At 40.6% G+C, this 12,226-nt stretch overlaps 1 protein-coding gene across 2 annotated transcripts in view; it reads right to left on the bottom strand.

Moving 5' to 3' along the window:
- Positions 1-7,311, bottom strand: part of adgre5b.1 (adhesion G protein-coupled receptor E5b, duplicate 1) — a 17,795-nt gene extending 10,484 nt beyond the window's left edge. The window contains exons 1-4 of one of the 2 annotated variants that reach the window (XM_078278361.1): positions 6,973-7,310; positions 1,594-1,668; positions 1,082-1,225; positions 865-993 (exon numbers count right to left, since the gene is read on the bottom strand). In XM_078278361.1, coding sequence (XP_078134487.1) covers positions 865-993; positions 1,082-1,225; positions 1,594-1,668; positions 6,973-7,003 — 379 coding nt within the window. In that variant the 5' untranslated portion in view covers positions 7,004-7,310. Of the gene's footprint in view, positions 1-864; positions 994-1,081; positions 1,226-1,593; positions 1,669-6,972 lie in introns of both variants that reach the window. The other variant, XM_078278370.1, reaches the window with a different exon arrangement.
- Positions 7,312-12,226: the final 4,915 nt, after the last annotated feature.

The following is a 12,226-nucleotide window of genomic DNA, read 5'->3' on the forward strand; positions in this document are numbered from 1 at the left end:
AGCCAGACTAACTGTCACCACTTATAATTATTACCATTTGTTTGGGTGTTGGGTGTTGAGTTATAACTGCAATTACTACTCTGTCTTTATTTCCTTTCCTGAGCAATGCAGGCTTACTCCTTTTTGTTAACATGGTTTGGGGGGAAGTAGCCGGCCTGGGTTGGGATTGGGGGGGGGGTTAAAATGACATGAACTTTTGTTACACCCTTCTGTTATTGCTTCTTTTATAAAAATGTCAATAAAGAAATTGTTAAAAAAAAAACAGTGGTGGCAAGGGCAGGAAAACCTGCTTAAATGGACTGCAGAGGACGCATGAGGCAGCAGGTATGACGTTGAATCTCTATCAGTTGATAATCAAATAGCAGGAAGTAGGTTAAATGCTTTGGTTAACTTTAATTTATCCACAATAAGTCATGAGAAAATGTCTTTATTAGTCTGCATTGTTTACAATGCTGTCAATTGTTGTATTTTGTGTACTTGTCACATAAGGGCGAAAGACCTGGTTGCTTACATTTACATTTCCACACATCTGGCCAATCAATATGATCAGTGGCTGTGCTTGTCAGATTGCCTCTTTTAAAAAGTCACAAAAATTCTCGAAGGCAGCCATCACCAATTCCCAATTTGGTGGAGACGATCTTAGAACCGACACACACACCAGAGTTTCCAGGACTGTGTAGGTGGGTACAGACCATAGGCTACTTGATTGATATCTCCCTCACTTTCCTGTTTTTTGTTGTCGCACCTATTGGGGCATGTCAACTTTCACTTTTATAATTCTGTTGAGCATATTGTTTTGTGATCTAAGTACAGTACCAATCAACTGCAGACAAGGGTAGAGACAAATAAGTAGACACTTCTCACCTGTGCAGTTTCCTTGGCTAGTGTTGTTGGTGTACCCAAAGTGGCACGTGCACTTGTAGCTCCCAATCAGGTTAAAACAATTTGCAGCGGGACCGCAGATACCGTCTCTATCGGTGCACTCGTTGATATCTGCCAGTAGAACAAGTGAAGATGGGTAAGAAGACTGGCTAGACAAGAGAGAGACACTGATCACACACACTCATACACACATGCTTACCTTTGCACTGTCCATCTGTAAAGTTAACCATCCCATCAACATTTCTGAAGCCTTGGCTGCACTGACAGTAGAAGCTGCCATTCGTGTTGAAGCACTTTGTGTCTTCCCCACATTGTCTTGGGTCTTCTTCACACTCATTTGTATCTGGATTTAGATACAAATACATAAAGAAAAAGAGAATACAATTATCGTAATAATTTTAGTCTTAGTCAATACATAATAAAACACACAGTGCGTGGTGATCTAAGAATTTAAACATCTTATATTGTTTTCATTGCAATCAACTCTGGATGTGAGCAGTGCTTAAATGCCTTAAATGGAAAAACTAAGTGGAATGTCACCACAAAAAAGGCTTTTCCTTTTCAACTTCAGTAAGAGGTATTGCATAATGGTAACAACACTTCTTTCTGAGAGCTCTTGTCTTGAGTAGATGTCACAATAAAAGCATTGGTAGACAGAAACAAGAGAGTGGAGAGGGATAGTTAAAATTAGAAAACACAGCAGATTATTACCAACACAGACACCGCTAATTCTGCTGAAGCCTTCGCCACACTCAGAGAAACACTTTCCCAGCATACCCAATAAGCCTGCAGGGAAAGAGAGAGAGGCCATTAAGTTTCAATTGACAGTTAAGGTGAAATCTTACAATAACAAAGAAGACACAATAAAGTAAAGCAACCACACCTGAGCTTAGCGCTGCCCAAGACGATTGTGATAAAGTACAACAAACCAGCTAGAGCGTTTTTATCACATAATGATAAGCAGTTTAGCCAGACCATACTCCAGCACTGTGGAGATAGGTCTGTATGAAAATGTAAAAAATATATAAATGTATGTAAATCTGTTTCATCGGATTTTAAAATTAAAAAGCCATTGAATTTCTAGCACTAAATATTTATGCATTGAAATGATGTATCTGAATTTTGTGCCTCGGAATTTTACTCTTCACATTTACAACAACTAATTTTCACCTTTATTTTTCTAAGTTCATACATTCTGAATCCAAAATAACAACTAATATATTTTCAACTTGCTCAAATTCAACATGTTTAAACATTACATTTTGCCGCTGAATTTGGCCTGTTGAATTTGAGGAAGTTGAAAATATATTAGTTGAATTTAATACATTGTATTTTGAATTTGGTATATTGAATGTTGTTATGTTGAATTTTGGATTATGAATTTGTGAACTTTGTTTGTGAACAAATTTGAAAAGTAAAATTAATGGTGTTTTTCCATTACATGCTGGAGCTGCTACCCCCGCGACCCGACCCCGGATAAGCGGATGAAGATGGATGGATGGATGGATGGTATCTGCTCGACTCGCCTCGACTCGACTCGCCTCGACTCGGCTTGACTCGACTCGCCTCGACTCGCCTCGCCTCGACTCGCCTCGCCTCGCCTCGACTCGCCTCGACTGGACTCGACACACTGTGCTCCTGTTTTCCATTGCAGATTTTAGTACCGCCTCAGCGTGGCTGGTCGTCTTATATGCCGGCTCAACGCACAAACCAGCGCACAAGTATAAACATCAGGCCACTTGAGCTTGTTCTGTGGAGGCTCCACGAAGTGCTTTCGTAGCCTATGTAAGTGACCTGATGTTTATACTTGTGCGCTGGTGTGTGCGTCAAGCCGGCATGTGTGTGTGTACGTAGGCTACGGCGAAATCTCTGCCTGGAGCCTCCGCAGAACTGTAAAACAAGCAGCGCCGCAGTAAACTGCCGTGACCTAACACGACACACACACAGAACGTCGAAGGTGTGTTGTTGTTGCCACAGCCAGAAGACACATTTTGTTTCAAATGAAGCTGGAGGCAGCAAAAAAAAAAACACAGCTGGCTAAACTATTTAAAAATGGCGGGTTTGTTCAGGACACCCCCGTCTGCCTCTTTCACGTCACCTTTTGGTATCGGCTCAGCTCGCTTGGAACCTCGACTGAGGTGGTACTAAAAAAAGTACCTGTTAGCAGGTACCAGGGACTTTTTTTCGTAATGGAAAACCAAAAAAGGCGAGTAGAGTCGAGGTGAGTCGATCAGGTACCATGTTATGGAAAAGCGCCATTAGAGGCCAAAAATTCAGATACATAATTTCAATGCATAAATATTCAGTACTAGAAATTCAATTGCTTTTTAATTTCAAAATCCGATGAACCAGATTTACTTCCATAGGTCTGGCTATGCAAGACTAGGTTGAACTATACAGTGTTTAGGTGAGCTTGTGTGTGTTTGCTGTATGCCACCTTTTGAATAACATATGTGCATGATCCGTTTAAGTGTGATTGTTTTCTTCCTCCTGCTAAGGGACCATTTGGTATTTATGGAATGGACCACCGGAGGAAAATAGGGGAGGGTCATGTCTTTTTATTCTTTGTTGAGGGGAGGGTCATCCAAAATTTTTTAGTCTAGGAGTCACCCAACTTTTGTATTCATGAAAAAAGCAACATTTCAAAGTGGCTTGTTTGGTGCATATTTTTTCATGTAGCTCTTAGTCTCTGCCCTCCTTCGCTACCAGATGGGTCTGACCCATGAGTTTGCTGGGGGACAGAGGCAAGGGGGTAAGCTTCTCCTCGGACCACGAACCTCCTATGGCGCCATTTTAATGCTACCAAGCCATCACCTCCCGTTAGCATTCCATTGACTGCCATTCATTTTGGCGCCACTTTGACAGCGAATAACTTTACATCTGAAGCGTTTAAAGACTCTATTTGTCCATTGTTTATTTCTAAACAAACACGACAATGTATAAAAGGCTCCATTACCTTGTACGTCACGTTATGGCTCCGTAGCAGACGTTTTTGTAAAAATAGGCTAATGATTGTGTCATAACCACGCAACTTACTGTCACATAGTAGAGGAAATCCCGTACAGTACAGTAGAAGCGCGTAGGCAGTTTCGTCTCACATTAGCTGTTTAAGTGTAATTACTAATGTTAACTAGCATTTTAGTTAGCAATAATTAGCCTGTGCCTATGTTATCTCCTTACATATACCTATGCTCTCCGTCTCTGCAATATTCGGAATGATTGAGATTTCTCTTGGCACAGCTACCAGAAGACTTACAACTTTCAGACACGTTGCTCACGGCACATTTACGTCATCTCTCTCAGTTGGAGGCTGCGCAGTAACGCTAGCCATCACCGGAAAAGTGCTTCTAATGGCCTTCACTGGACTCCGTCCAGAGCAATGGGATCTGTTGGTCCATTCTTATATACTGTCTATGGGCAGAGGGAGCACTGCCCCCCTGGTGGCTGAAACGGGTAATTGCATTGTTTAAAAAATGAGTTGGAATAATTAATTATATCTGGCATGACCAGATATTTTATAAATATCTTAAATAACACAAAACAACTAAATGGTGGTAGGTAATACATCTGATTTCATATACTGCTTTAGTAAAAAAAATATTACCTGGCTGACGATGGGAGCAGCAGGACGCAATAAACGAAAGTTACTGTTGCACTATGTCTGGACATCTTGCCGTGCCAACCTTGCAATAAAGGTTTCCTAAATGCCATGTATAGACATGTGATGTCAGCTTGATTGCGGGTTTTGTATAGATTTGGACTTGTATACGTTTATTCCACTTTGTTTAAACGGCGAAGTGGAGAGGCCTCGTTCACCTGTTTGGAGCTGGCTGGTTAATGTGACGCCTTGCTGGATACACCGTGACTCTGTTTGTGGATCTACTAATCGCTATGGATTACCTTTTTTTTTGTGTCATTGGATTACGGCAAAATACAGATCTTTTTTCTCAACGTGTCTTAACGTTTTATGGTGTGACTGTGCTTGGTTTCTGCGTTTGGAGAGGCATCTCAACAGACTGGAGGTCCAACACTGATTGTTCACTGTTACATTTTAGTTTGTCTATTGCGTTCCAAGACAGCCGTGCCGCGATTGGATTTCATAAGGGCGAATTGTTAAATTGTTACAATGTAATTTAAAATCTGCTTTAAAAATAAACATATATGTTTTGGAATATAATGTTAAGCTTCGGCAGCTTTACCTATGTGCTAAATATACGATTGAGGAAGCCTAGTGACGAGTCCATAGCAACCAGTGTTGAATTGGTGATTTCCCAGTGTCCTTTGCCGAATGGTCTCAATGTTTTATTTCATATGAATACTAGTTTACTAGAGGAGTAACTTAGTATTTGAAGTAATGCAGTAATGCAGGAAGTGTGCATTTAGTTTCCATTATTGTGTTTTCACAACTATGTTAGTGAGTAAATCTACTGAAATGGCCACCACACCATAACAGAGGAGTGTGATGTGTAGGATGAGAAAGCAGAGGTTAACTCATATTAACATTTGTTAAGTGCAAGCAAGCACATAAGGAGAGGGTCATGCTTCTTTTTCAAACCATTTTGTATGGTCAGAGAGAAAATGTTACTGTGGAGGTGAGGGTCAAGTGTTTTTAGCCTGAAGGTCGCAAAACTCCTCCTGTGGTCCCTTAAATAAATAACCAACAGTCCCTAAACTCATCCCGTGATTCCACCTCACGCCTGTCAGATAAACTAGACACCACAACAGACACGTGTCAGTCACATTTGTTTGACTCATGATTCACTGGTAAAGCAGAAAACAGCCCCCCCCCCTCACATGGTCTGGCCTAAGTAAAAAGAATATCCCAAATCACTCCTGTGTTTCCCTCCCTCGATCACAATGAGCAGTCTGTTGTTGTTGGAGCTCCCACTGGAACACCACTTTAGGAAACCAGACAAAGTTTGACAGTGAGTGTATGAAACAGTGTGACTGAGTCTAACTTTATGACTAAATAACTGTGGACAGAAACAAAGCCTGACAATATACAAAGAGTGACTTTGTGCTCAGCTCGCAGCTGACATCACTCACCAGTAAGCACAGTGGTGAATGAAAAGTAAGTCTGTAACATAAACTGTTCTCTCTGTGTGTCTCTTCCATCTCACAAATCTTCACAAGCCATATGATTATTTTGTGTGCCTCTCTTCCTGTTTCATATACATTTGTGCCTGATAGAAGGTGGAAGTTATAAATGCAGCCAAAGGATGAGCCTATTTGCATACACCGGTGTGTGTGTGTGTGTGTGTGTGTGTGTGTGTGTGTGTGTGTGTGTGTGTGTGTGTGTGTGTGTGTGTGTGTGTGTGTGTGTGTGTTGGAAGGAAATGCAATTTCTTATACCCTGCAAGCCTTATTTCACTAATGAACTGACTGTTAAGTCACAGGTTTAAAATGAATAACCTTTTTCAAAATTAAGGTTAGGTTTGCTACTGCTGACCGTTGCAAATACAGTACTTTTTTGCTTCAATACCTTGGTGCTCAGTTAACATACAAAATTATGATAAAGATTTTATTGATCACCAATAAAACAAACTATGGACGGGCTCCAGTTTGTATTCAACAACCTATCAGCATAAAAAGGCAAAGATCATGAGCAGCTGTTCTTGCTCTTCTATAGTCAAAAAAACCCTTGGACCCAGTCCAGCAGTCCGGTGACCGAGGTTCTTACTTCACAGCAGCCACTCTGACCTCCACCCAAACATCCATACATCACAGCAGCAAGCACAGCTGGAGGGCTGCTCACTGTCTGACAGGGTTAACATTACTGAAAGATCAATTGATCTACTATCAAATTCACAAGCTATGACCTATGATAATAGTTGCCATATTCATAGTTGAGCTTGTTTGAAAGTGAGAAGGCTTGTATGCTAATAAAGAAAAACATTTATTTACATGTTTCTAAGCTGACTATCAACATTTCTAAACTCCCGTGCTTTTTGTTTCCTTTCTTTTTCTCAGCCTTTACACACCCACTCACCCAGTCACACTAACACAAACACACACACACACACACACACACACACACACACACACACACACACACACACACACACATTGTGCTCTCATCGATAGACTTACCAAGAAGAAGTAGCTCCTTCCCAGACCCCATGTCAAAGGCAAACCGATATCTCCACACAGCTGATGACTTTGAATTAGTTGTAAATCTTGTAAATCTGGTTGATGTCTTGTAATAAGAGTTTAGATCCTGTCACAAAGTTCAAGAAATATATACTTCTCTGTAGTCCACAGTCCATAAAATCCAGTATGAGAATCAAAAAAACAAAAGATAAATCCTTTCTGTAGAGGATAATTGTATGGCCGGGAAAATAACAGTGACCCTTCACCAGCTTTCTTCCTCTCTCAGATTCACTCTAAGTCTGAGCACGCCTCGCTCTCTCCCCCTGATTCCCCACCCCCCCCTCTCTCTCTCTCTCTCTCTCTCTCTCTCTCTCTCTCTCTCTCTCTCTCTCTCTCTCTCTCTCTCTATTTTCCTCCCTTTCACTTATCTGTGTGGCCTTGTCTCTGTCACGTCACTCTTTCTTGCTCTTTTCTTTCACTACATATCTTTCCATGTGAACACATTTCTCACACTGGCACCGTATCACATTGCTTTCACAAACCCCTCCTCCATCTACGCCGTCTTGCACATTTCCCTTTATGCTCTAGCGAGCTCTATTTCAGGAGCTATTCACAAAACTCTCATGAGAGACAGAGAAAGAGAGAAGGGGGGAACAGAGACTGAAGAGTGGCCGATGACTAACACTCAATCTTAACAGCTGCTGCTGTATATGAGCATATATCTGTTCCCATTCTCCACAACTATATATATCTCCTCCTACTTTTCCTCCTTTCCCCCCTCCAAATCTTCAGCCCTTCACCTAATTCCAGTGAAAAACCTTCTGTGTGTTCTGTGTTCTGTCCCAGACAGCAAGGATGATCTCCTTTACAGTGAAATCCTCCACAAGACTACAATGGTGTAGTTCACAGAGGGGTGCTATACAGTATAACTCTATCATCTAATGACATAGCTAAAACAATCCACACACATTAAAGTATAGCCTATTTTATCACTACAGGCCTCATAATGAACCAACTAGTACAAACTATTCAATGAATAATATTACAAAATATGTGAGGGCACTTTGGTTAAAGTGTTTGGTTACTTTGGTTTGGCGAGTGCTGGGTGAGTCTAACTACATGGAAACAAAAACACATAGCAGCAGCTGTCCCATCCCACTCGGTTACTGTTGCTACATCTGACAAGCACCAATAGATCTTTTTACAGTATGTAAACATTGATGACATACATAAGTGTGAGCATGCAGTTTGGCAACGCAAGTATGGCAGCGGAGGAGTACAGTAGCTTCCCAAGCTATGCAAGGGTATTAACCACCAAAAATCGTGATTGCTGACCGACCGAACCGTGGGCTATTATTGAGTGGGTAAAGGGACATTAGCAAGTGGCCCAATATTCAGTGGTCAAATAGATATACATATTTGGTTGAGAAATAACAAGTATGTAGTCACTAGATACTTACGACTACGTTATCTGTGGTCATGCACAAAATGCCAAATACCATGTTTATCGAGTTTCAAAATGGAACAAACAAACATACAAACACACTACATTTTTTTCCCACGTTTTGACAGCTGGTTGCTCTGAAACATTTGTGATCCTGTCGGAATATCACTTCTTACAACAGAACATTTTGATGCTGGTAATTCAATGTTTAAAGCTTGATTATTCGTCTGGTTGGCTAGGGCAAAACACTTCCGTTGGCAACAGGTGCATGCATATTTTTGATGATATCGGCTGTAAAAGAGTCTATGCAGTTTACAGTGATAACTGTGGCAGGTTTACCACATGGAATTCTGGGTAATTTCATAAACAATGGGACAAAAACAAACTCATCTTCTCATTTCTAGTGTGTAATTTTGTTTGTAAAATTAAAACTATTGCTGGCAGATTTTACCAGCTGTAGCTATGTAGCTAATTTAGCTAATGTTGGTTGAAATACATACAAGACTGAGGCACAGTCTTCATTTTCAAGGCAAAAGTCAATTCTATTTTGTTCAATTTTACATGCGTAACTACGGGGATTGTGTGTTGGATTCTGAGCGCTGCGGAGGACCGAAGCTGCTGCTGCTGCTCTGCTATTTTGCTGCTCACGCTACGACTTCTGTGTAGACATGGTGTAACAATATCCCGGAGAAGGCTGACTGTGGTTGTAGTAGAGTCAACTTCCCTAAATCAGATAGAGCAGGACAGAGCCAATGTTTTCAAAGGATGTGTGTGTCGTGAATCGCTTGTTGTTTTTTAGGTAACCCTACAAACTAATGGAGTTGGTAAGTGGTAGTTGGCTAGTTAGAGCAGTTAAACAATCTGTTTAGTTCATTTCATACACTTTTGTTCTTGTGGTTTTGGTTCTGAAAACATAAAAAATAGACACAACCGTCCAAACTCTTTAATTGTGAAGTATTGCTTTTACTACAGCCACATACACACTGCGTCTACACGTGGAGAAATTCTTGCTTGCTTGACAAGCCTACCATGTGGTAGGTTAGGGTTAATAAGCTATGATTAAATGATTTATCTTTAGCAGAGGGGTTTAGCAAACGGTCAGTTGAATTTTACTCCACTTCTGATGCAAAAAAGACACTAAAACAGAGATGGGAATCACAGCAGCTGTGAAGGAGATGACAGAAGCCAAGGCGGGAGGGGGGCAAACGAAAGACTTTGATCATATTAGGTAACTGAAAGTGAGTGGTGGGTAGTATCAAAACATAACATACTTAATACATGTTCATATATGTTTTACAGATGTGTGAGATTATTGTGGAATAGAACAGAATAGATCTTTATTGGGTCCCTGGGTGGCCTAGTGGTAGAGCGAGCACCCATATACAGAGGCTCAGTCCTCAACGCAGAGGTCACGGGTTTCGTCCTGCATGTCATTCTCCCTTTCATGTCTAAGCTGTCACTAATAAGGCCTAAATGCCACTTCATTGTTTTTCAATAACGAAACACAGTATAGCAGCTCTCAATATGACAGTTTAAATTACAGACAAACAGAAAAATTAAATTTAAATAGTAAAAGTTAAAATAAACAAAACATTTTAGTAATACAATCAAGATAAATAAACACAATGAGGTGGCACTATATACAGTACATGACGTTCTTGCACTTCCAGTTTTTGGTGGTTTATTGCACATAAGTAGTCATGGTTACCATGCAGCATACAACAATAAAGTCCACACAGTCGACCACTGTATTTACTTCTGTGACGAACGTGCGTCATTTTGTAACACGTTATAATGCTCACCTAGCTGCTAGCATGGCACACCTTCATACTCTGTTTCTGACTGGGTAGTAGTCCTTACCTAGACCTTACTGCTCATGTGCGACTCCCAACAAAGATGGAACAGAAGTGAGATGCCTCACTCGGTAGCTAAAAAGGAGAGCTCAACACACAGGGTGAAAAGAGGAGCTGCAGCAATGTGCAGTACAACAAAAATATGGTGTTTTTTGAAAATTAAACCATGTAAACATATTCTGATATAACCTCTAAATACAATTATGAAGCTGAAAATGAGCATAATATGAGTACTTTAAGCATCATCTTTACTCTCTGTCATCATTTTTCATCATATTCACGCAGATAGAGGACCAGACATACGGAGAAAAATTAGCAGACACATGGAGACAAACAAATCACCCACACATGTAGCCATGAAGAGGATGAGAGAATGCAAGTTAATGTCCCCTCGGCATCTCTAGTAAACAAAAAGCTTAACAAAAGCAGATGCATATTTCTAACGTGTGTGTATATATGTGTGTGTGTGTGTGTGTGTGTGTGTGTGTGTGTGTGTGTGTGTGTGTGTGTGTGCGTATGTGTGTGAGTGTGTGCGTATGTGTGTGAGTGCGCGTGAGTGTGCGTGCGCGCTCAAGTTGGCAGCAAGTGAACATTACAGTTATCCCACATGCATAAAATGGACGTCTGCCCATTAATCATCCAGAAGGAGAAACAACATGGGAAAAATGTAATCTGTCAGAGAGAGAATGAATATGTGACAGACTTTTTTCACTCGATTGAAATAGCTGAACTGAAACGCTTTTCACACTGGCAAAGTGCAGTATGTATGCAAGTACACAAAATGGCTGATCGGGTGCTACTGTAACTTGTTTGCTTAGTTGTTTCAAACATACATACAAATTACATCTAAGAAATATAAAATACATGTGAGGGTGTGGTAGAAGCCTATTTATCAAACCCACCCAAATGCCATACAAAATGTAAACATACACATCACCAGTAATCTAAATGTATTCATCTGTAGGCAACTACCTGCAACACCACATCATCTAACACAGTGGTTCCCAACCTGAGGTCCGGGCACCCCTTAGGGGTGATAATACACTAGAATATATAATTAATACAAAAGTCTGTATAAAAACTATATATTTTTGTTCTCGCTTAAAATTGTAGGCAGGCTACTTAGTAGGCCAAACCTCCAGGACCTCTTAACCTGTGGCCCTGGCTGTCATCAGTGCAGCTGCTAGCTGCTATCATCCTCGTTTGTCCTGCCGCCACGGCATCACTATTTTATGAATGAAACATGGCGGAGAAACGTAAAAGTGCTGATAACTCATATATGATACTCTATATCAAAAAAGAAAGTAAGGCTCTATCTCGAGAGTAACCTCAACTTCGGTTTCAGGGGGGGGGCTCAGCTTTTCTTAGACATGAGTAGGGGGGGGCGCCAAGGAAAAAAGGTTGGGAACCACTGATCTAACACATGTGCAGAATTGTCTTTCAGAAACATGAGATAACTGTAGGCTTTTTCTAGACTTCCTCTGTCCTGACCTAAACTTAAAAAAACACCTGCATGATGTGTGTGAGTCCATGCAGTACATGTAAGCTTTATGATTAAGCAGTAATAACTACATATTTTTTTAAGATCCATTCTTACATTTGTGCTTGTGTGTTTTTGTGTGTCTTCATCACTGAAATCAAACTACGTTACACTGTAATGCTAGTATGGGTGAGGTTACAGGTAAACAGTTTGACATACTTCTGTGTGGGGCAAAAAAGTATTTAGTCAGCCACCAATTGTGCAAGTTCTCCCACTTAAAAAGATGAGAGAGGCCTGTAATTTTCATCATATGTACACTTCAATTATGAGAGACAAAATGAGAAAAAAAATCCAGAAAATCACATTGTAGGATTTTTTATGAATTTATTTGCAAATTCCTCGGCAAAATAAGTATTTGGTCACCTACAAACAAGCAAGATTTCTGGCTCTCACAGACCTATAACTTCTTCTTTAAGG

This window comes from Sander vitreus, chromosome 2 (genome assembly GCF_031162955.1).
Source record: "Sander vitreus isolate 19-12246 chromosome 2, sanVit1, whole genome shotgun sequence".
NCBI classification, from domain to species: Eukaryota; Metazoa; Chordata; class Actinopteri; order Perciformes; family Percidae; genus Sander; species Sander vitreus.